General features: G+C 42.6%; 1 protein-coding gene across 1 annotated transcript in view; it reads right to left on the minus strand.

Moving 5' to 3' along the window:
* NLGN1 (neuroligin 1) overlaps positions 1–25,806 on the minus strand; it is a 600,845-nt gene that overhangs the window by 265,174 nt on the left and 309,865 nt on the right. Inside the window, exons 3-4 of the mRNA XM_060274357.1 lie at positions 13,717–13,776; positions 1,654–1,806 (exon numbers count right to left, since the gene is read on the minus strand). Of these exons, the coding sequence (XP_060130340.1) occupies positions 1,654–1,806; positions 13,717–13,776 (213 nt within the window). The remainder of the gene's footprint in view (positions 1–1,653; positions 1,807–13,716; positions 13,777–25,806) is intronic.

Consider the following 25,806-nt stretch of genomic DNA (forward strand, 5'->3'; position numbering starts at 1 on the left):
CACACACACACACACACACATTCAGAGGCTTCTTCCCACAACTCAAGTCTGTGGTGTATGGATAGACAGATAGACAGACAGGTTAGATAGGCATTATGTAAGAAATTACAGGTATTTGATTGCCCACTCCACCTAATAGATTAAGATCGTATCAGGTGGGTGCTCTTTAAATAGAATCGCAGCACAATATACTCACACAAATCAGGAACTGGAAACATATGCTAAGCAGAAAGAGGATCTTGCATACAGACAACAAAAGTGAATTGCAAATTATTGCACAACACAGCCCTAGAGATTCCAAGTCAATATTTAATTGCTCTGAGAAAACAATGAAGACACCAGGTAGGCTAGGCGAAAGTAATCTGATACAAATCATAGCAGGGTCTGGACATTGAACATTGTGTCACACACAGCTATTAGATTGCACTGTTCCCTGTGCAAGTGGAAAGGAGAGGACTGTCAGGTGAAGCAACAGAAATTATACCATGTTTCAAGGACTGGAGTTAGATTGCATTCAAAGCCAGAGGAACACCAAAGCAAGTGAAATTCATTTTCTTGACAGTGAATCATTTTTTTCAATCGCCAGGTAAAAGCAGCAGATTGATGCTCCCCACTCTCCGGGAGTTAATAACAGGGGATTAAGTGGAGCAGCCAGAAAGACGGATTCTGAAGAAATTAACTTATGACAGAGCAAAAGGAGTCTTCTCTTAAGGCTAAGGTAATTCACAGGCGAACCACAGTTTATAAACCTGTGAGGCAAACCACAGTTTCTGAAACACACCACCTCTTGCCCAAACTCTTCTGAGGCTTTATGAGTAGACGCACCTCTCATGCTTCCATAAAAAAGGTGATAACATCGTCAGATGCTAGAATTAAACATGCATTATGATGTGCTTCTGCAAGAAATATTCAGAAGAAAACAACCTCTCTCTTTGTCAACATCTACAACAACTAAAAACACTCTGAAAGCTCCGGACTAAAGAAAAAAAGATCTTAACTCTTCTCACCTTTTGCAAACATCAGCTAACTAAAACATGGCTTTCCATTGAAATGCATTTACCTTTATGATATAAAACAACACTAGCACAATACTTCCCCCCCCTCCAAGCACAGAGCTTCAAAATACCTTTTCCCCACAAGCTTATTTTATCTGGAATTTTTTTCAACTGGGCTAATACACTTTCCACTTAAAAGGCGCCAGGCTAAATGCAAAATATGAGAAAATTGGCAATGAATAACATTTCCCAAACAATCTTACTATCCAAAAGCCCGAAGGAACTCAATAAACCTGTCAGCACAATATCCAGACGTTTGTCTCATCTCAAACAGAAACAATTGCATCACAGTCAGTGCTTGCCATTTGCTGTAGATCCCTATGCACGACTAATTACTGTAATACAGGATGAGTGCAAACGACAAAGCAGTGTATCATTCTGAACATCTGCACTCTGCTTCTGTCATCAAAGAGGAGTATAATTGCAGGTTTGGCTGCACAATAACAAATTTGAAATCCACTGAATGCAATCCTTTCCTCTTTTAAAAAGAAGAAGCCTCTCCTTTTTTTTAAGGCAGAAGAATCTGCAAATCGTCTTCAAATCGACAGAAAGAGTATCGCACAAGCCAAGAACTATTTAAAATCTGAATCTTTCTTACCAAGTACCCCAAGACGGTAGTTGACGGTGATGACTATCACATTGCCATAGCTTGCCAGCACACTGCCATCATATAAATTTCCAGTGCCTTCCATGTAGGACCCTCCGTGAATATACACCATCACAGGTTTGGGCCCCCCACTATCTCGAATGTCTGGAAGAAAAATATTGAGAAGTATGTTATCCCAAGAACATTGTCATGCACATGAAAGTCCTAGTTTGCTTCCTTTTTACCCCAAGCTGTTATTTATTTATTTATTTTTAGAAAAGTGTTTCCCAAGCAACGTATGTGAATTATGACATCTTGTACAACGTCTGTATCTGTAATGCCTAATAAAGGTTTGGAGATACGAATTATGGCATCGTTCCCTAGCAGCACATGTAAAACATTACATTGTCACCGAGTGTCATTGAAGAGGAATTTTGAGCACACACCCAAAATATGACGGCCACCACTGGGTTACAAAACCTTATGGCTCACTTCTCTCTCGGTTTGGGAGCACCTGCGATCCTTTTCAAATGAGGTTTAGCATTTCGATGGATTGTGTGGTTTTCCTTTCGTATGGCCACTAGATTAACCATGGCAGTACAGTGGTACCTCTACTTACGAATTTAATGCGTTCCGAACGCACATTTGCAAGTCGAAAAAAATTGTAAGTCGAATCCCATAGGAATGCATTGGGAGAAAAAATTCATAAGTAGAAGCAACCCTATCTAAAAATTCGTAAGTAGAAAAAATCCTATCTAAACCGCATTCAAGATGGCGGACGGAGCTCCATTTGTAAGTAGAAACATTCGTAAGTAGAGGTACCACTGTATAATGATAAATCTAAAAGTTTAATGTCTACTTTTTGTTCGACTTTCTTCTGTCATGTTTTATTCTGGCTTGTTTTATTTGATGTTTTAATGTAGGTTGTGAACCGCTTTGAGATTTTTTTTTCCTTTAAAATTTTAAGCAGTATAAAAATAAAAACAGTAGCAGCAACAACCAACTATCTGAGGAGCTGAAGAAACCTTGCGCTCTAAATGTCAAAACCAGGGGGTTGTGCATCAGGATATTTGGGGCTTCTGTGGTCTGATGTTTTTAGGGGGCTACTATTAGGATGCATATTCTGAAGTGTAGAAAATCTGCCCCCCTCAACACACAAAAAGCAGGCCATTTCTCTTGCAGCCCCAGTGATGCCCCTTCAACTGAGGTGAAGAAGATTGGTAAAGAATTGGACATAATTACGGGAGAGAGGTCTTAGCACCTGAATTCTACTGATGGGACATGTATTGTTGGAGGCAGAAGAGGTCCAGCTCAGAAATATCTTCTGAGAAATGTGGCCCAGTTTACACAGCATAGTACGTACATCGTACAGATTACATTAGAGGCACAAGGATCCTGACCAGTAGCAAATTTCATTCAGTACTGAAAACTGAGCATTTCCTACTTACATTAAGTAAGCAATTACTTAATTTCAGTTCATTAATTAATTAGTGGAGTGATATGCTTATTAACTCATCACTGGTAACACCCCAGATAGATTACAGTGGTACCTCGGTTTATGAACACAATTGGTTCCGGAAGTCTGTTCATAAACTGAAGTGTTCATAAACTGAAGCGAACTTTCCCATTGAAAGTAATGGAAAGTGAATTAATCCGATCCATATGGGTCTGCGGTGTTCGTAAACCGAAAATTCGTAAACCGAGGTGTTCATAAACCGAGGTTCCACTGTACTATAAAAGGGCTACCCTTGAAGACAGCCTGGACACTGCAGCTGGTACAATGTGCCATGCTCCCAACTGGTCATGTGAACCACGAGGAGAGATCATATTCTAGTTTTGAAGGCTTTGCCAGTGTGCTACCAAACCCAATTCAAGGTCTTGCTATTTGCATATTAAGCCCTGAACTATTTGAGGTCCGAAGAACCTGCGTGATAATCTTGCATGCTACCAGTTGACTTGGCTTTTACAATCATCAGGTGATACCCCCCTGCTCACGGTCCTGTCCTGGACAGAAACCAGGAAGGTGATGACATGACACAGGGCAGTATAACTGTTGCACGCATCTCTGTTTATCCAGACATTTGGTTCTTCATTCCTCTATGCCAGAAGTGTGGTCCCTTATTTAAGCATGTGGTTGCTGTGCTATATTTTATGATGATGCAGTGATCTTCCATTTTTTGTTTAATGATTTATTGTAAATGGCTGTTTTAACGATGTATTATGTGAAGCTGTCGTGCGCTCCAGAATATAAGAGCAGTGGGATAGATAGGTTTTTATTTCTCTAAATTGCTTATTTTTCTAATCTAAAGTTCTGCTCTCATTTCCACGTTTACAGAAAGAAAATTAAAGTCCTCATATGAATTGCTCAGCGCTATAATGCAAAGTTTGCAGTGTTGCCTAATAGACACCTTTTTTGCAGAGCAATTATCCCTAAAATAATGCACCTGTAAGTTATTTTCACTAATATATGCATATTTGTGGACAGTTTACTCCAGCACATGCATTTTTGCACATATTACTTGGCTGGAGAAGTACATTGCAAAATTCATAGAAGTATGGATTTTGAAGGATGGTTGTGTTTTGGTTCTTGTTTTAAATCACTGATAGATTGGTTGGGATAAAAAGATAGATAATGCTCCACTTTCATGTTTCAAGCTCAATTTCAGAAGGGCACTTTGCTTGCCTATGGCATGTTTGCATCCAAGCCTCACAATGAGGCAGGCTGCTTGTGGATTAGTTCTCGTTCCTTCCAAGCACAGCTATTGGTGGCTATTTGCCCAAAGCATAGCATTCTGAATTTATTTATTTATTGCTTCCTTCTACAGATGCAAAAGTGAAGGAAGAAATAATAAAATATTAATATGGGGATCGCTAAATGACTGTTCGCAGCAGAAACCGTACGTGGCTAATTGTATGCTTGGAAATTGTTTAAGAATTCATTTTTAATTAAAGTCACAGAGCACCAACTGTGAATAGTAATGAAATTTTGGTGGCAAAAACATGTACATATATGCACACATAAACTGGGGTAATTCAAGGAAAATTGGGACACGGGGACACACATACACACACACACACACACAGCGATACATTCAAATATAAAGCAAAGTTCAAGGTATAAAGGATTTTTTTGAATAAATTCAGCCTACATAATGCCTTTTTTATGACTTCCTTCTGAATATTATGCTCCGAAAGGTTAAGGACAGGCAGTGCTGCAAACTCCTCTCAATTTATCCACATGCCACGGCAGATAAGAATAGAGATGATATAAATTTTCTCCACACTGCACTGTCAAAGATCTCAGCACTGACCTACAGGAAATCCACTTCTTTTGTGAACCAAGAGATGGTTTTCCCCCTTCTCAATAAGTGTGAACATTTACTCCCAGTCTTGCATTTCCCCAGAAGTTTGGCAGGAGATGTAGGCAGTATCCAGATGTTACTGAGCCCTCGGACTCATGTGGTGTTATGTCTGAATAGACTTTACAAGTTTAATCCATGCCTTGCCACTCCCAAAGGACTTTAGGGGTGCTTTGGAAAATTTCATTCCATCTTTTTTCCTAAGATTTTGAAGCTCCAAATTGTTCGGTCTTGTTTCTAAAGTGGAAAGAAAGCACTAAGAATAACCCCTTCTTCTGCCTCCATTGTGGAGGCAATACGCCTCTGAATATCAATAGCTGGAAATCACAAATGGGGAGAGTGCTGTTTCCTGCTTGTGGGCTACACATAGGCTGTTGGTTGACCACCATGGAAACAGGATGCTGGACTAGACTGGTCTTTGGTCGGATCCAGGAGGGCCCTTCTATGTTCTAGTGTTGTTGTTGTTGTTGTTGTTGCTGCTGCTGCTGCTGCTGCTGCTGTTGCTGTTTGGGGGATAAGACCCCCTTCACATGACCCAGTTTACAAACACACCTTGAGAAAACACCACATAAAAGCAAACTTACTGCAATTGTGCATATGTTCACATAAAGTTTGGACTGTTTTGCAGAGATGTATTGAGGACCTAACAGAAGCAGAAGATATCAAGAAGAGGTGGCAAGAATACACAGAGGAATTATACCAGAAAGATATGCAAGGGGAGCCATGTCAGGCGTAGCAGTGCCTTGTCCCAATTTAGCAGATCAGGAAAATTATAGGCAAAATATCACCTATGGGCAACTGGAACTTTTAGAATTAGGTATAGGCTCCTGGTTCCTAGCAGAGCTGGGGTCTGGCTCTGCATTTCATGTTCAGATCCAATGCTGAAGAATGAATGCACCAAGTGGCAAAGGCTAGAAGCAGATTGAAGCCTCTTAACCATCTGTCTCCAAGCGCCTCCTCCATACTTCACCCCCTTGAGAGAGCCTTGATAGAACAGCCTCCTGGACTGAAGACAGGTACTTCTCCTTGGTTCCATCGCCACCTTCCCTGGATCGGTGATGAGAAGTGGGAGACATCTGGATGTTGAGGATCAGGAGAAGGTGATTTAAGGAGTCCAGGCTCTGGTCCAACAGGCCCTGGTGGCAGAGGCGGATTTAGGAGATCATGACCAGTTTTGTCGCACTGGGTGTGGAGCCGTGGGGGCACTGCAGAGGATGCGCCAACTATGATTTAGAATGGAGCACGGGGGGGGGGCACCAAATGGTGGTGTTGTACAGGGCACCCAAGGTCTGCCACTGCTGGTGATTCCTGAGGCTTTTCTGTGACAACCTTGGGCATAGTGGTCTTCTTATCTTCAGCTGTCAGCTCAGAGACCAGAACCTGGCCCAGCTCCTTATGTGGTGCCTCTGCATCTTCAAGCTCTGTGTCTGGATCACTACTGGGCTCAGGGGTCATGACACTGCCTGCTGGACAAGTTGTGTGCCCTCTTTCTAGATTACCAATACTACAGTGGTACCTTGGTTCTCAAACACCTTGGTTCTCGAACGCCGGAAACCCAGAAGTAAGTGTTCCGGTTTTTGAACGTTTTTTGGAAGCTGAATGTCCGATGCAGCTGTCGGGTGTTGTTTCTGGGGCGCCTGCACCAATCAGAAGCTGCACCTTGGTTTTTGAACATTTTGGAAGTCAAACAGAACTTCCAGAACGGGTTAAGTTCAAGAATCAAGGTACCACTGTATTTGGCGCTTTTGTTTTTGCTATTTATTTTGCATTTTTGTTTTTGAGGCTTTTTCGGATAATTTGTTTTTGGGACTGTGTGGAACCCAGTTCAGCTACTGATTGATTGATTGATTGATTGATTGATTGTGTGGTTGCAGAAATGGATAAAAGCCCCCCATCCAAACAATGGTTATCAGCAGTGCAGGTAAGAAAAAAATTAATTTTAATTTTTATCATCTGCAAAACTGTCTTATTTATTTTATAGTACAGTGCATTGATTATTGCTTTCATTTTATGGCTCAATGGTCTCGTTAGATAGTAAAATTCATGTTAAATTGCTGCTTTAGGGGTTGTATTTAAACGTCTGGTACGGATTGATCCATTTTGCATTACTCTCTATGGGAAAGCTCACTTTGGTTTTGGAATGGACTTCCGGAACAGATTAAGTTTGAGAACCAAGGTACCACTGTATATATATTTGAATTGGGGGGGGGGGTTGTGCAGGGGAACAGTTTTAGACTTTCTTTTCTTTTTTTAAGAAAGCTGCTGAAGAATTTCCTAATTAAACTGAGACAAGCGTTCTTGTATAACTTACCTGCTGCTGGAAATGTGGGCTAGACAATGGAAATGCTGGCAGCCCCTTCATTGCTTATAATTATATGGGAGCTATTTTCACGAAAGCTTTGTCAGGATTTATTCTCCCCATACTTTCAAGTGTTACCAATACAATTATGATAATTCGGTGGAAGCTCCGTCTTTGTCAAGTGGGGGTAAAAACACAGCTAATGGCAAAACTGAAAGCACAAATCATTTGAATTTTTAAACCAGGAGGCTCTTCATGGGCATACAATGGGGGCAGTAAAGCCTTTTCTGTTTGTGCGTTCTGTATCTTGCACAATATAAATATGTGCTTAAAGCCTGCAGCAGGGAAACTGGCAGGCTTGCCACTGCCACCAACTCCTTCTTGGACCTTATTGCCATATCAGCATTTTCAGGTCAACCCAGGCAAAACTTGGTCAATAATGCGAAGTACCAAACTCACCCAACATGCCAGCCTTGCATGTTGGGGTGGTCCATCTGAATGGCGTGTAAAACAGTACATGCAAGGCTCAACTGCATGTGAAGGGGAGAGTTAATGTGGTACAGTTGTGTACAGGATCAAAACTGGGGAGACTTGGGATCAATTCCCTAGTCAACAGTGATATTTGCCCAAGCTGTAATCCTAAACATTCTAAGTAGGGGGGGGACCTATTGAACACAGACTGATTTGCTGCTGAGTAGCACTATTTAGGATTGCGCTCTCCATGAACATGGACAAGAAGGGAATGCTGGATCAGAGCAAAGGCTTATCTAGTTCAGCATCACTTCAGAAAGAGGGTAGAAATGGAGGCTGCCAGGATACGGTTCTCAAGAGTTGTCGATGGTGGCAAAGAATGTTGAGCAATCCCCCCTGCCCCTGTGATTAGAGTTTCATTAATCTGTGATATATTACTGCTAATAATTCCCATGGAAAAATACCAGCGCTGCCCATGGTAAGCATTGGTAGACAAAGAAATTGATATAGTTACTTTTCCCACTTTGTTGTTGTTGTTACGAAACTAGAGAGCTACAGATCATTAGGCTGTAATGTACACTAGGTGCCTTTGGGGTCTTCTGAAAGTAAAAAAAAAAATGAAAAATGATCTCATTAGAGCAGGGTCAGTGGTAGAGCCTAAGGTTTCATTGCTGCATGGATTGGGAAAAGTTGAATATGGGAAGTGATAAAATGGTTTTTGGGGGGTTTTTTTAAGTGGAAGGGAACATTGAAAGGAAAACGGTTCACCTATTATTATTACAGATGTGGTTGAAGTACACTTCCTAGCTGTAGAGGTGCTCTGAAATTGGCTGGAAATATGATATCTCTTGAGTGATCTACTGATATGGATTTTATTACACCTTTGGATTTATGCTCCTTGAATTTGCTAAGCAGATTTATTCAGTTTCCTTCCTGTCACATTTTGTGATTTATTAGCTCAGGGTTTCATTTCTCCTTGGGAGTCAGACATTCCATTTTCAATCTCTCAGGGCAGAAACCATATGTTACAAAGGGAAAAAGGCCCACTAATGGAACCAGTACACTGCCTCTCTTTCCCCCTCAGTAACATCTGGATGTGACATCACCACGTGCGCCTCGTCCCCCAACTTTGTGAGTAGCAGTGCCACATCTAATGTCTAAATGCTAGCTTCACTTCCCAGTCAAAGTGACAAGGCAAACTTGTGACCCTTCAGGTGTCACTAAACTGCAACTCCCATCAGCCCCTGCTAGCACAGTCAATGTTCAGGGCTTATGGAAGCTGATGGGGGTCAATAGTGAGGCCTACAGGTTCTCCATCCCTGTCTCAAATTGTAGGCAGGGGTGCACATGCACAAGCTCCACCTCCAATGTTCCTGGGCACTCAGGCTTTTACACCCCACCCCCACCCCAAAATAAAATAAACTCATGGACCCCTCTCAGAATCTGATGAAAACTATGGATCTCCTTCCCAGATATACGCACATGAACACACAATTCTGCACACAATTTTATTGCACTGAGGGGGGAATTTGTGTCTGATTGATAGACCCCAGAAGCCCATCCATGGACCCCAGGTTAAGAACTTCGGTTTTGGACCTTCTCACTGCAATTGGAAACCCTGCTAAGGCAGTGTGTATGCCCTATCCACAGTTTAAGGCCTTGTGTGTTCAAGCAAGTGCAGTTTACATTTTCCATTCCTTTCAGTGCAGAGGGGTAGGAGAGCTTGGGGGGGGGGGGACAACACATCCAGCAACCAATGCGCCCCTTTGGTTTCAGATAGTACATGGGTGGTTGTTTTATAGTGTGCTACTAGTTTTTTTTTTATCGTGTGCCATTCTTGGGCTTCTCTATCGCTTGCTCTCCTCACAACAGGTTTCTAATTTATTTTAAGAGGCCAAAAAAACACCAAAAAAATCACTTGAGGGAACAGGTAAGTCTACCCAGCTCAGATTACCATCTTACACAAGCAGTCCTTTGTTGTGGGAGGCCTTTCCCATATGCAGCTTTTGCTCCTGAAGACTCTTTAATTTCTCCCCTGTTCAGTGTTAATTGAATGGGGAGAGCTTTAAGTGGCTGCAGGGACAAAAAGCTGGGTGGGGAGAAACACACTCAGCTCTCATGAAGGACCCTTCAGGTAAACTGATACATCTTGGTGGAAAGGCTTTCAGAACATCCTCATTTTTTATATTTGTCCACGAAGAACTGCCAAGTCATCCATTACAGTTTGAGAGAGATGCATTTTGGCAACTGGAAGCCACACATGGTGTCAGAGCTGTCAGTGTGCTCTGCCTTTGGCTGCCAAAAACCCACAATCCCTGGCTTACAGAAGCTTTTTCTTGGCCATGAAATCTCTGTTTCTCTTGCTGCTCCAAAGCCATTCTCAGGCACAGAAGTCGTGCCTCCTTCTCTAGCTCAGACTGAAATCCAAGTCCTGGAATTATTTTGGAGCTTTGATGCAAGGTTCACAATCCTTTGAACTTAAGACTCCAGACGGAGCTCTTGAAAACTTCACTAGGATGCCTAGTTTTAATGGGAAGGGTGGTTTTCTATGACAAGCTGAGAAGATGCAACTTAACTCGTATCATAGAAGCTTCTGAAGTGCGCTCTGATTCTTACCATTCTGTCGCTGCCTGCCGAAGCTGGATTTGAGCTGATAGGCTTGAATGTTCAGCTCTTTCAACGAATGAAAGGTACTGATTAACTCAACAGATTTTTAGCTATTAGAGCCTGCCCTTGCAATTATGTGGCAAATTAGGAAAACTACAAAAGGTCCGCTGTGTAAAGAGCTGGGGTTTGAAACTATTTCTCAAAATTATCTGTGAGTAACACAGGCTTTTCCGGTTGCTAATTGAATAAAAACTGTGCTTATAAACCTCTAAGTGTTGCATCGCATGGTATGCTTTTATTAATTTCTGGTTATGGCAGGGGACCACTATATTTAGAATGTTAACAGGGTTGCAAAGACACCCAAACAACATGTATCAGAATATGTGTGTTGGGGAATAGAGGGATGGTTTCATGAATTGAAAGCAGTGGACAATTTGATGAAGCAATCCAAAAGTGATGTCTTTTCCACATGCAATGTGCCTGTTGTACACCTCATACTAGAGCAGGCCGCGTATAACTAATATTGATGTCTAGTGGCCAGAAATTTGATAGACCTACAGTGGCACCTCAAGTTACAAACCAGTGGCACCTCGAGTTACAAACGCCTCAGGTTACAAACGCTTCACGTTACAAACTCCACTAACATGGAAGAGTTACCTCGAGTTGAAAACTTTGCCCCAGGATAAGAACGGAAATCGTGTGCTAGAGGTGCAGCGGCAGCAAGAGGCCCCATTAGCGAAAGCACGCCTCTAGCTAAGAATAGTTTCAGGTTAAGAATGGACCTCCGGAACAAATTAAGTTCATAACTAGAGGTACCACTGTATTGCATTTGTGAAGGACAACAAAAACAGGATGGCTTTGAAGTACATGACAGACTCAGTACATGGTACTGGCTCCATGAACCATGGTGAGATACTATTTGTGCAAGGCTGCACACTACAGCATTGCACAAGAAAATAAAAATAAAAACCCAAAACCCAAATCCTTATTCCGCTTCAGCAATGTTTTGTGCAAAGGAAAGGAAGAGAGCTGCTAGGCAGCCCATCTATAAAGCACTGTACAAACTCTGTTTTCATGCTCCTTGGGACTTTTTTGGATGCAATCCAACAAAGCACAATGTGTGTGTTTGAGGGCAGCTTGCAGAGTGAAGGAATGTGGGGCTAGATATTATTTGGAATGGGTGGGCAGTTATAGGGATTATGAGGCACAATAGTTTATAATCCCCACTGACATTTTAAAGAGGCGTGTACAAAGTGGGGGAGCGGAATGGATAAAGATGCAATTCTTTGCAATGTCAGAATGGTTAGTCATGCATCAGGGGGAAGAAAGTAGCATTGGCAGTGGCCAATTTCTGAGTATGCCTCGTTTTTGCCCATTTTCTCCATGCTTGCCTATGTTCTTCTTGGGACTGACCCAAGCATGTGGAAATGGACATGGTAGTCCTCTCCATCTCTGGTATTTGCTTTCCCTTCTCCCCTTTACTCCACCCTGGTGGTTTCCTATTACGGAAATATTCGATACATTAGTAGCTGTGCTTTAGCACATGAAGCACTTCAAGGCGGTGTGTGCCTTGATTTGGGGCTCCTAGCACAGATTCAACTTTGTTTGAATCAAATAACCTCCTTCCACATTAAATCTTAGGCAGTGTACCAACAGGACGTTCCCATTGCAGAAACTGCACATTTGTATCTTAAAGATGTAGGCAAGATGAAAAAATAATGTAAGACCCAGGTCTGCGTGGAAGGCAAGGTGATTAGGACAAGAGCAGTCCAAAAGGATACACCCTCCTAAGCATGGGGAAATGAACTATGGGAAAGTAAGCTCTACCAATGACCTCAATTTACACTTCTCTTAATTCTCGTTTTAAGGAAGAAATAAGTGAAAGGATTGCTATTCAACCATGAACACATTAACGTAAACAGGAGTTATATGATATGACCCCAAGGCTGGGAAGCCCTGTTTTAGGGCAAGCTAAGGTTAAATAAATAACTGTACTAACAGGGCACTGTTGCTATTTTATGGGAAATGAGATGTTTGGGGATTTCCGGACAATGGGAGAAACCCAAGGACTGCTTTGATTGGACATCAACATTTCCCCACACATAAACTGAAACACGAACAATGGGCATGACCCCGTAGCCAGCCCCAAGTCCACAACCTTGAGCCCTGGAGAAGAGATGGACAGCAGGCCTGCTTGGGATACTTTGAAGTTAAATTAGAAGAATCTGAATAAGAAATAATTCTCAGTAGGGTTTTGCATCAAGTGGAAGACTCAGGGCAGTCAAAAGAACAGAGTTCTTCGCACAACAGGGATTTCAACTGAGAAATTCGCTTCCACTAGCCGTAGTGATGGTTACCCAACCTGGATCGCCTTAAAAGAGGATTGGATAATTTAATGGACAATGATGTTATCAATGGCCATTTCTACCTCTGCTGTCAAAAGTTGGGAATCATAGGTGCGGGAAGTGCTTTGGGGCTCAGAATCTGCTTTTGGCCTTCCCAAGGGCATCTGGTTGGAAAGGCTGGAATTAGATGGGCCTTTGGTGTGATCCAGCAGGGCTCTGCCTGTGAAGGGTGTGATACTTTTTAAAAAATGTATTTTATGAAATCTCTCTAACAAACGAAGACAAATTCACGTGCGTGTCTCTAGAATTCCGTGTTAAGGCTGTCAATTCAGACTAGACTGGGAACTGGGTCTTAAGAGTTTTCTCTCTTGTTGTCATGCCTACTAAGGTTAAGAAGGGTTTGTGATATCATTTTCGGGGCCTGAAGCAGGAGTCAAAGAGTTGCAGTCATGAAAACCCAGTTGCTTGGGAAACACTTTTATCACAGTGTTTATCATTCCTTCCCCAACAAACACAACATTTCCGTATTTATTATAATGGCATTAAGTGGGTGACAGAAAAGAAACAAAAACAGAGAGTCTTTTGTATTCGGTGAAATATACAGAAACAGAGGTTAGAAAACATGCAAGAAGGTGTAAGAGAGAGAGAGAGAGACTCGTTCCAAAGCGTGTTAGTTATCATGGACAAAATTCAGTCAAAAGTGGGATGCAACATATCAGGAGTTTGTTCCGGGGAAACAAAAAGTAAAATGGCCTCCGGGTTTGTTTGTTTTAAAACACTGTTATCTTAAGAACTTAACAACATTCTTTCTTTTAAGAAAAATTAAAATATGTAACAACAAGCAAGAAGACAAAACACATCAAAAATGGGAATTAAAAAAAAACAAATCTTCAAAAGAAGACAAGAAGTAAAAAAAAAAAAGAGGGGAGAAAAAAGATTTTTCAAGGGGGGGGGTCCTTGTCATGCAAATCAGTTTGGCAGGGGGAAAAAATACCTTCATCCTCTGCACCTTCATTATCACCTAAATCATCTGTCTGTTTCTTTGTTAGGGGACCTAGGATTGAGAACGGAGAAAATGGAGGAAAAAGACAATTCAAGAATATACAAGACTGAGGAAAAAAGTAGTCAATATTAAACTTCCAAGGACGTTTCAAGAAAAACCACTCGTGGGGACAGGAGTACTCTCAAAAAAAGGATTTTTCAGCAAAAGAGTCCCTATATATATATATATATATATATATATATATATATATATATATATATATATATATTCCATACAAACATCTAATGTAAAAAAACCAAATATGTATACCATAAATTATATTTAAAATTAATGAACCAACAGCCAATATTTCTTGTTGGAATGAAACCCAAAACATACCCACCATATTTAATAACATTGAGGAAGCAATTTAATCTATTTAATCTTTTAGTTCATTTTTCTAAAAATGTAAACCATTTTTTAAAAAAATCTTGTTCTTGGTTTCAATGTAGGAGATATCTGATTATAATTTTTAAAAGAAAAACAAAACAGGCCTTTACAGTGAGTTCCCTTTGAAAGAAATATTATGTGAAATGCAAATTGTTTTCCATAATTCCAACCATGGTGGCTAATACATTCCAAGGATAATCATGCCCTAGATTTTGTTTAGTACATCCATTAATTTGTAATTTAATTACAACCTTGGATAGAAGAATATTTTCAAACCTTTCGATACCTGCTGACATATTTGTTAAAAAAATAATGAGGTTTCAAAACGGGATTCAAACCCAGATACTGGAAGGGTTCCTTCCACAGAGTTGATTACAGTCTCAGCAGGTCACGTTATTATCATACAATCGATTTGTAAGAATAAAGGAATTAAGACTTAGCATCATTCCATGCTCAGGAGGACAGCAATACTATTAACAAGTGTTAGGAGATTAATCGTACTTTGCAAGGGGGGGGGGAATGGCTACCCTTCTCCTCAAGCACACAGCATAGTCAGTAAAATGCTCCAGAAGGAAAGTCAAAGGCCATCAGAGAACACCATTTCCATATGCCATGTATTTTCACACTTTGAAGCACAAAACAAAAGCAGCTGAAACTCAACGTTATATATATATTTTTTTCCTCCTCGAACAACCACAGCTCCGTGACATTCTGTAATCTGCATGCAAAACACACGCACAGACACACACACCCTCCCCCTGCTGAAGTCAGTACAACTGCGAAACTTTTAAGTTTAAAAAAGGCAGCCAAGCACACAGTTGAAAAGGAAAGAGGGAGAGAAATCTCATGCATAAAATAACAGTAGAAGGAAACAAGAGAGGAGATGAAAGGTGCATGTTGGTACCTAGAGCATGGGTAGGCAAGAGGCATGCATCGTCTCACAGAGAAGTTGAAACATTTGTATTTTAAAAGCTCTGCTTCTTTCGACTTTTTCCTCTCTCTCTCTCTTCCGAGTGACTGCATGCTAGTACATCAACCCGAAACCTGCACTGTGGAAAAAAGATGCTACCTTTGCATCTAGCAAGTTATATGGAAATTGGACAGCTGAGTTGAAGGTCTCTGTGAGAAATATAACCAACCCATGAGTGAGAATGAGACTTTTTTTACTTATAAATAAAAGCAAAGCAACCTTCTTGTACAATGGGAGGAAAAAACACCTACAAGGTGCTGGAAGACTCAAAGCATGTATCTCACTCTATGCACATCTACCATATCTTGTCTCTGGTGCTCTCAACACTACCAGTTGAGACGGGCAGAAGGTGGTATTGCAGATACAGAAAACTGATAGGGTTCTTACGATGGTGCCATCTTTGGCCTGAGAAATTCAGCTAAACTTCTTCTTCTTCTTCTTCTTCTTCTTCTTCTTCTTCTTCTTCTTCTTCTTCTTCTTCTTCTTCTTCTTCTTCTTCTTCTTCTTCTTCTTCTTCTTCTTCTTCTCAAAAATAAATCTGCCTTACACTGAGCTATACCCTTATTGGTTTAGCACACTGTGGTCTACTATGGATGGTGGAAGCTCTCTGCAGTCCCAGGCAGGGATCAGTCCTAGCACCCAAGAGACTGAACCAGGGTCTGAACCTGGAATGTCCTGCATGCAAAAATGTCATAGTCAATTTACCACATCCCCCTCCCCTCCCCAATGCATCTGGGCTCAAGCGGTGTTAGAAACCGAGATATGAAAACTAGGAGCTGAATGGCACCTTAAACCTAGGTGATGGGCGCAACAACGGAATGTCCAGACGCATTTTTTTATAAGAATGAATGAACTGCAGCTAAAATATCATGTTCATTTTTCACATGGTCTAGTCCTTCCCCTGCCCACCCCCCTAATACTCTTAAGTGAGTCTCTTCTCCAGTCTTCGGAGGGTAGCTGGAAGTGGGGAGGCAGAAAAAGGCCCTCCTTTCCTTCCACTCTGCAGTTTTAGTCTGAAATCTTAGGCACAGTATTTCACCCAGAGCTCAGAAACTGTTCATGCTCATGAAATTCCGTCACAAAATGCGCCTAGAACAATGGGAGTTTCGAACACTGCAAGTGGTTCACACGAAAAAAGTCTGAATAGCACAAAATAAAGCTGTGCATGCAGGGCATCAGTCTTGAGAGGCAACCAAGACAGCATAGCCATTGCCTCCTCGTCCTCTTGCTGCTGCTCCTTTATGGGTTGGCTGTACTTGGACTTGCCCTTTCAAGAACTCACTTTGTGCCTCCTCTGCTTTGCTGTGCTCTGTCACTGACACGGCCCTCCTCTAAAAACATACAGAGATCCTACTCCCTGACCCTGCAAACCAAATTTTTCTCCAAACCATTTATTTTTTTAAGTGATCTTTTAGGATGTCATGTACAGTAATCGATATTGCACATTACCGGTTACACCATGCACCTGAGAAAGTGGGCTAATTCATACGCAAAACAAAGACTTTTCAGCCTCCACAATGCTGATTCAGAAGAGATTTCTCTTCTTAATCAAGTGACTCTGCCAGGTCCAACCTCCCACCAGGAGAAGCTGATGATTCTCATTAGTGCGTAATGGGAAAAATGGACCCACATGGCAGTTTGGGGGAGAAACGAGCATTTTGCTTCTCATCAAGGCGCTATTGCAGAAACAAGAGAACCACTGTACATGAGTGGGGAATTCCTAATGAACTCTGAACTCATTTAATTTCAGTGTGCTGCTTGGTCTACCATTACTAAAAACATAACTCATCCCTTTTAATCTAGCTTTAAAGCCACCAGTGTTAAAAAAAAAAGGACGTGCCACATTTTAACCTTTCAGTTTTTGATGGTGGCACCGGCAGGAACACATTTAAAAATGCCTAATCACATGGGCAAGACATCTCTGTAGCCATATGGGTGGATTTTAATTATTTTGGAGCACACAATTATTATTTTCCATTTAATGATGCAGCGAAGTAGACATTTGTATTCTTTTAAAAGGAATGAAAGTATTGTCCAAAAGCTGTGCACGGTCAGACAGAAAGAAGTTAAATTGCACTGAGCCTTATCTATCAGCTGCTTTGCAAACAGAATAACCTAGCAGGCACTGTTTTTAATCAGTGCTTCTCCCTTACGTTCATGACTATCCATTCCCATACCTCATATGAATAGGAAATTAATATTTACAACAAAACTGCCATAGCCTTTAAATTTAACTAACTCCAACAGGAAAGATAAGCATTCAGAAAGTTATTTGGCGACTGGGTTTTGGAAGCAAAGACGTCATTGGAATGTACTCAGAAAGCAATGGCCAAATGAACTGAACAAGCTTACATGCTTGCTAAACCTGTAGTCCCAGATATGCTCACCTGAGAGTCAGCCTCACAGAGCTTTGTCTATCTTAACACGCCTTTGTTATTAATCACATGTTAACCCTACTTTTCCTCAAAAGATCACAGGGCAATGCATATGCTCTAAACCAGATGAGGGTAGCCCATGGGTCTCAAAACCTGGGTGAGTTAGGAACGTCCCCTCCATGTGAAGACAGGCTATGGTGGATTGAGCTGACGAGACCAATAATGGGTCCAATGACCAAGAGGTTTCTGCGCATGCTGTAGATGGAAGTGAGGGGCAGATGAGGCTCATCAAATTGGGAAGGTAGCCCATCTAGGAGAAGGAAAACTCTTAGCATAAACCTCTGCTGCCTTGTGGAATATCTTCAGGAGAAGAAAAAGCTCAGGAGTAAACCCTACACCAGGGGTGGCCAACTTCTAAGAGGCTGTGATCTACTCACAGAGTTAAAAAAATGGCAGTGATCTACCCCCTTTTGGGGGAAAATAAAAAATTCCTTCAGTAGCACCTTAAAGACCAACTAAATTTATATTTTGGTATGAGCTTTCGTGTGCATGCACACTTCTTCAGATGAAGTGCACACTTCTTCAGATGAACCCCCCCTTTTGGGGGGTTCAGGTCAAAGTTGTTGAGCTTCTTTAGGGAGGAGGAAACCGATGCTGAGCTTTTTTTTAGGAAGGAAACCCCTGCTTTTGGTAGTTCAGGTCAAAGTTGTTGAGCTTTTTTTAGGGGACCCATAGTTTTTTAGCTTCTTGGGGGGAGCCGCTGATCTGCCGGTGATCAACCACAGACATTCAGTTGGACATGCCTGTCCTACACAAATCTGGAATGGAGTCCCAAAGACGTTTGGTGCCAAATGTATTGCTCTGATTTTCATTTTTATTTTGGATCCCATCAGTGAGTCCCAAGAAGGGGATCTTGTCATCTGGGCAGCCCAGGACCTCCACACACACTGCCCAGGCTTGCACCCCGAGGAGGTCACTTTGGTGCTGCTAACACAGCAGTTTGACTTCACCCCAGACACACACTCCATTGCCTCTCGAGACAGATGGCTGCCAGCAAGGAGAATGTGTATGCAGCTATCCCATTTTATCCAAACAACAACTTACATTAGGTTGTAGAATTGTGGCTCTTGCACTAGTGGATGGGTGACTTTTAATGTTGCAAAGCAGAGGAATACAGTTAAATTTATGCTAGCAGAAACACGTTCTGCAACAGGTTGCATCATTTAATATGCAGCAAAGTTAACATCAGCCTGTTTATGTAACAATGGTCCACTGGTGCAAAACATTCACCAGTGGAGCCACAGATGATGATGATGATGATGATGATGATGATGATGATGATGAAGAAGATAGCAATGATAAATGTTACATTGCACTCATGAGAATAGACTGTTTGGGTAAGAGAAGAAAAGAGAAAATCAGCAATGCCCTCAGATCTGATAAGGTAATCTCAAGAGAAGGCTACTAAACACTTGCTGGCTGGCAGTGAAAAACCTCATCTGCCTGTATTGAGAACAACAATGCCAAAACAATAAAAATAAGAAGGGTAAGTTTTAGGACTGAGCTGTGACATTTCTAACTCTATGCAGGTGGGAACTGCGCAGCATTTTGCTCTCCTGGGTTACCCCCTTTCCTTCTCACTTGCAGGAGCACACCAACCCATAATCAGAGTTAATAATTAAGCTAATTGCTGGGTCTGACAGTATTACTTCAAAACAAAATTTAAAAAATCCTTCTAGTAGCACCTTAGAGACCAACTACGTTTGTCATAGGTATGAGCTTTTGTGTGCATGCACGAAGTGTTTCAGTGTATCTGAGGAAGTGTGCATGCACGTGAAAGCTCATTCCAAAAAAAAAAAAAAACTTAGTTGGTCTCTAAGGTACTACTGGAAGGAATTTTGTTATTTCGTTTCGACTACGCCAGACCAACACGGCTACCTACCTGTAACTAGTATTATTTCGCTATGCTTTGCCCCACCCCAAATATCCTTTGTTCTTCTCCTCCCCCATCCCCTGCATCAATAGCCAGCAGAAAAATCAGCTATAAAGAACCAAGTCGTGCTCCCTCCTCTCTTCCCCTTCAGCCCTATACTAGATGCAACATTGCCTTACATTGAATGTAATTAAGAGACTCTATCATTTAAAAAGAGAAAGAGAGAGAGATTGCACGTTCTTTTGTAATTCAAGAAAACCTTCAATAAAAAAATATTTCAAGAGAGAGAGAGAGGAAGCAAAGGAGGATTAAGGAAATATGATGAAGCATGGGAGAAACTTTATACACTGCAGGAAGCGACAAGTCAACTCCTGAGTTATGCCTGCACATTATTGTCATTTTGAACTTTTGTTCTAACTCAAGGAGGGAATTCACACACTTTCCCTGGGATGAAATGCACAAGCAGCCGTTTCTGCATCTCGCCATGAAGGAGATGAGCAACTGCTCCTTCCACGTGTTATGCAAACGGTGGTGAAACGGACATGCAAACCACCTTGTACATTTGCTTCAAGACCCTTCCTGCAAAGTGCGAGCAAGCATATGAAGCTGCCTGCTTCCGATCAAATCAGACCATTGGTCTATCTAGCTCAGAATTTGACAGGCAGGAGCTCTTCTGGGATCAAGGCTAGAGTTTTCCCAAGCCCTTTCTGAAGATACAAGGCACAAAACCTGGGACCCCTTTGCATGGAATACATGTGCTCCTACCAAATCAATCCTTGGTTGAGACAGCTAGGTGACAACTGCTCCCATCACCTCCAACCCTGCTCTCCTGTCTTTACGACCAAGACAAATTCAGGTTTTCCCATCTCTGTACATTTCCCTATCCCTTCATCTCTGTGCCAGATAGCATTACACACATTGAATTGCTGTCTGCCCTGCATCTGTTAAAAGTGCAGGAGTTCTGCTGGGGGAAAGCAAAGCTGCACAGAAAAGTGTGGCACATGGAGTAGGCAACCTGATTTTACACCCTAATACAGTGGGGTGGGGTGGGGTCAACCATGCCTGCCGGTTCTGGACAGCAGAAATCACTTGGGGCCCAGTCCTGCCCCAGCCCATTCACAGAGCAGTCAAGCTGTGCAAAAATAATTTGGGGGTTTGCTTGTTTGTTTAGTTTTGCTTGCAGCAAGGAGAGAGCAGGTAAGGAGGGAGCGGATGCCTTGACAGCCCTGTCTCTTGAAGAGGGCAAAGGGTCACTCTAGACCAGGCTCCCCCAAACTGCAGCCCTCCAGATGTTTTGGCCTACAACTCCCACAATCCCTAGCTAACAGGACCAGTGGTCGGGGAAGATGGGAATTGTAGTCCAAAACATCTGGAGGGCCGAAGTTTGGGGATGCCTGCTCTAGACTGTCCTGTGTTTCAGGTGTGGTTATTTCTCAGGTCATCACCGCAGTTGCTTTCATCATACGTACACTGCTTCCCCACAACTGTGTTTTGAATATATCCAAGAGAAGGCCTTGGAACCTTGGTGTGAAACTTATCTCCCCCCTCTGAATGCCATTATACTGGATGCAACCAGGAGTGGCTGCAGACAGGGTGGCTGTTCAGGTTGCTATGGGTTACCATGAAAGGGAGGGGAAAGGCAGCAGGGAGCCTATTAGGACCACAGCAAGCAAGGAGGGGAGTTTTTAACTGTTGTATCCTTGATCCTATAGAATCATAGAATTGTAGAGATGGAAGGGACCCTGAGGATCATCTAGTCCAACCCCCTGAAATGCAGGAATATGCAGCTGTCCCTTACAGGGATCGAACCTGCAACCTTGGCATTACCAGCACCATGCTCTAACCAATTGAGCTATCCAAGCTTGAAGACCCGCCAGCCTTAATTGCTGGTTGTGCTGTTTTACTGGGCTTGTTTTACTCCACAGTCTAATTTGTGAAATTTTATGTTAACGTTTTGATGGAACAGAGATGTTTGTGTGTTTTACTTAGAATCATAGAATCATAGAGTTGGAAGAGACCACAAGGGCCATCCAGTCCAACCCCCTGCCAAGCAGGAAACACCATCAAAGCATTCTTGACATATGCCTGTCAAGCCTCTGCTTAAAGACCTCCAAAGAAGGAGATTCCACCACACTCCTTGGTAGCAAAATCCACTGCCAATTCCACTACTTATATGTTGTTGTGGTTTGGAAAATGGTTGTATACATGCAAACTGCTTAGGAGCTACTTTTGCAATTAACCATTTGTCTCTCTGTGTGTGCTCCTGCAGAAAGAAGGCAAATGGGTGATTGGACTAGCTGAGGTCATCTATGTGACTCATGCAGGAGGCATTGCTTGGGTTTTCAGTTGACCTCATTTAACACCACTAGTTTTGCCATGTAGCTCAGTGGGCATAGTGCCACAGTTGCATCCAGTACTTGATTCCTGATTGGCTGGGATCACTTTGGAAAGGAGAAGGATGCCCTTACCCAATCTTTCACAAAGTAGTGCCCTCCAAATATTTTGGACAACTATCATCAGCCCCAGCCACAGGGCACCAGGTTGGAGAATGTTGCTTTAACTACAGCAGCCCTGTTTAGGAAAGCTTTTAATGTTTAATAGATTGTTGTATTTTAATGTTCTGTTGGAAGCTGCCCAGAGTTGCTGGGGAAACCCAGCCAGATGGGCGGGGTATAAATAATAAATAAATAAATAAATAATAAATAAATAAATTACTACTACTACTACTACTACACACCCCAAAATGGTGCTAAAACAGCAGCAGCAGCAAAGGAAACAATTACACCCAACAAGGTTTTCGTTGGGTGGTGAGGAAATGAACATAAAGATACTTGTCATTAAAATCCTCAGCCTTCTCACAAGATAGGGGTGGTTCGTGGTTTTGTTTATGATAGGGTGAGTTGGTTCAAAAATGTAATAAGTGAACATTTGACACAGGTCTACTGCATGATTTTCCAGTGAGTGCAAGTGTCTTGTGAATTGTTCTGGGAGGGAGATCCTGTGATTTTTGGAAGCTTATCAAGTGTTCCTTGTTGAGATCAGCAATTGTGAACAAGCATGCCCAATAAACATCTTGGCCACCAATATTGGTCTTCCCCTGTAATGCACAATCACAGAGGGACACTGAATGTGAGATCTCCTAAGTCTCACAGTCCTTCACAAAGCTTAGCAGACCTATGACAGCCAGGTAGATGTGGAAATCATTCTTTGATGCTAGCAGCTTGGGGGACTGCTGCTCTATCCACTTGGCTCATTCACAAAACGCTAGGCAGAACAGCTTCAGCAGAAATACAAAAGCAGCATGGCTAGAAGACTTGAAGAATCCAGATATATGCCAGGAACAGACATTTGCTTTCTGAGATGCCTTCCACACTATTGCAACATGTATTTTGAAGGCTTTTTTGGCTACCAGATGATGCTGTGTGACTGACATCTATTTGGCTACCTGAAGCTTTTATGATGAGCAGAGCTTTTTGGGGGGGGGGTGAAAGCAGCACACTCTCCTACAAACCCAGCAGCAAAGCGTGGAAGTGTGTGGCATGGTGCCATGTTACCCACACAGCTGCCTTCCCAATTACCACCCTAAATTCAACGGTGCTGTAGATTTCCCCAGCTGAAAATTCTGTTTCCTGCATTTACTATCAAATGCTTGAAGTCACAAAGTCAGATTGTGCTTGAACAAAATCGCTCCACTCCACAGCCTGTCACATTGAGAGGCATGTGTGTCCTCGAGACTTGATTACCTTTACACACTGTGGGGGGGGGGGCTGCCCTTGTATCTGCTCCAGAAGCTTCAAATAGCACAGGATGCAGTGGACAGACTGCTCAGAGGAGCAGGCTACTGGCATCATGCTGCTCTTCTGCTGAGTTGAGCTGCAGTGGTTGCCAATTTGCTGTTGGGCCAGGTTCAAGGTACTTGTGTGAATTCACAAAGCCCTAAACTTATATGGAGTAAGGTGATCTTACAGTTCCGTATAGTTAAAGCTATGGTTTTCCCCATAGTGATGTATGGAAGTGAGAGCTGGACCATAAAGAAGGCTGATCCGTATAGTTAAAGCTATGGTTTTCCCCATAGTGATGTATGGAAGTGAGAGCTGGACCATAAAGAAGGCTGATCGCCAAAGAATTGATGCTTTTGAATTATGGTGCCGGAGGAGACTCTTGAGAGTCCCATGGACTGCAAGAAGATAAAACCTATCCATTCTGAAGGAATTCAGCCCTGAGTGCTCACTGGAAGGACAGATCGTGAAGCTGAGGCTCCAATACTTTGGCCACCTCATGAGAAGAGAGGACTCCCTGGAAAAGACCCTGATGTTGGGAAAGATTGAGGGCACTAGGAGAAGGGGACAATAGAGGATGAGATGGTTGGATAGTGTTCTCGAAGCTACGAACATGAGTTTGACCAAACTGCGGGAGGCAGTAGAAGACAGGAGTGCCGGGCGTGCTCTGGTCCATGGGGTCACGAAGAGTCGGACACGACTAAACGACTAAACAACAACAACAAACAGGTAAACTGGACCCAAGTTGTTAAGGACTTTACATACCCATAGTAACATTTTGAACTTGGTCCGACAGCAAAATGGCAACTGGTGCAGATAAGCACAGGTGTTCTTTGCTTACGCCTCAATCTTGTCAGCAATCGTGCTGCAGCACTCTGCACTAACTGCAGCAACTCGATCAAGTGCAAGGGAAGCCCCACACAGAGTGCATTGCAGTAATCTGGTCTTGAAGTAACCAATGCATTAACTACTGTGGCCAAGTTTTCCTGGTCCATGAATGGTCGTAGCTGGAAAACCAGTCACAGTTGGTAAAAGCCACTTCTAGCCATACAGGTGTCAGGGACCGTGCTGAGGAAGGCTGCACTGAGGAGGAATGGTGGGAGTCTCCCCCTGCTCCGGATCAGGATCCTGAATCTTCCCAGGAGCAGGAGGACAGTATAGATTTGGAACAGTGGTTTGCAGAGGGACATAGTTCAGAAGACAGAAGCTGGGAAGTACTGGATGGGGAACAGCTAGGAGGAGAAGCACTGAGAGAGAGAGAGAGAGAGAGAGAGAGAGAGAGAGAGAGAGAGAGAGAGAGAGAGAGAGAGAGAGAGAGAGAGAGAGAACAGACTCACTTTCTCTGGAAAGTGTTCATCTGCTCAGCCCAAGGTCGAGAAGAGCAGATAAGGTGGCAGGACAGAAAGCACAGCAGTTACAAGATCAGGTTACAAGATTTATGAGTGACATGGGTGACCAGGGAGGAAGTGGGTGGAACCCTTAATTGGGAGCACCTTCATTCCTGGGAAATGGATTCTTTGTTCTCTTGCTGTGATCATAAAAATTTCTAACTGGTAAGACGACTCCTTTCTCTTTGTTCTGCTTATCTACTGCTGAAGGGGGGAGGAAGTTGATTTCCGGAAGCCTGACAACAGACTACCTAAGCCTGCAGTGACATGGCTAGATCCAAAAGCACCCGCAAACTGTGAACCTGCTCCTTCAGGGAGAATGGAACCCTTTCTGGGATAGGCAATTGACCAATTCCTCAGACACGGGATCTACTCACCCACAGCGCCTCTGTCTTGCCGGGATTCAAGTTCAGCTTATTTTCCCCTCATCCATCTCTCCAGTGCATCCAATCTCTGTGTTTATTACCCATCTGCCCCTGCCCCATATTTCAAGATCTAAATAATTCATAAGGTCTGGTGACCCTAAAGAGGAATTGCTTACTACCATGGAGGGGAGGTATATAATATTGGCACTATCATTGCTTGCTTAGTGCCGTTGTCAAAGTGTCATCTGTGCTGATTGTTGCTCGTTGGACTACCGGTGAGGTTCACTACAGTCTTTGAGCAAAGTGCAGTTTGGTGTCAGAGACGCTGATTCAACATCTGAACAACTCCATCTGTCTAGAAGCACCCTTACAAAAGAATTTTTTCCAATTTGAACTTCCCCCTGCTCCTCAGCTGCCTGAAGACATCTATTTTAGCAGAGAGCAGCGATATAATTACACTCTGTTTACACTGTATTCAAAAGGTAATGCATTAAGTACATGGCTGTAAGGCAGTTTTCTGTAAATACATCACTCTTAGATAATGGCATTAAACACAAACACAGAGGGGGGTGGGGAAACCTTGAGAGCTACTGTAATTATGTTGGGATTTTTTAAAAAAATATATATATATTATAGCCCGGTGTTGTAACATGGGGGAAATTACTTGATCCCAAACTGAATTTCTTTCAACCCTAGACCTGGGAAGTGGGGCGGGGGCGGGGAATGAAACCATTTCATCTGCTGCATGAAAGCATCATCTGAAAGAAGTGTTTCTCACTCTAAAAAAATAATCACCTGTTTATTGGAACTTCCAAGGTCAGTGCAGGATAAGAGGCAGCAGA

This window comes from Zootoca vivipara, chromosome 5 (genome assembly GCF_963506605.1).
Source record: "Zootoca vivipara chromosome 5, rZooViv1.1, whole genome shotgun sequence".
NCBI lineage: Eukaryota > Metazoa > Chordata > Lepidosauria > Squamata > Lacertidae > Zootoca > Zootoca vivipara.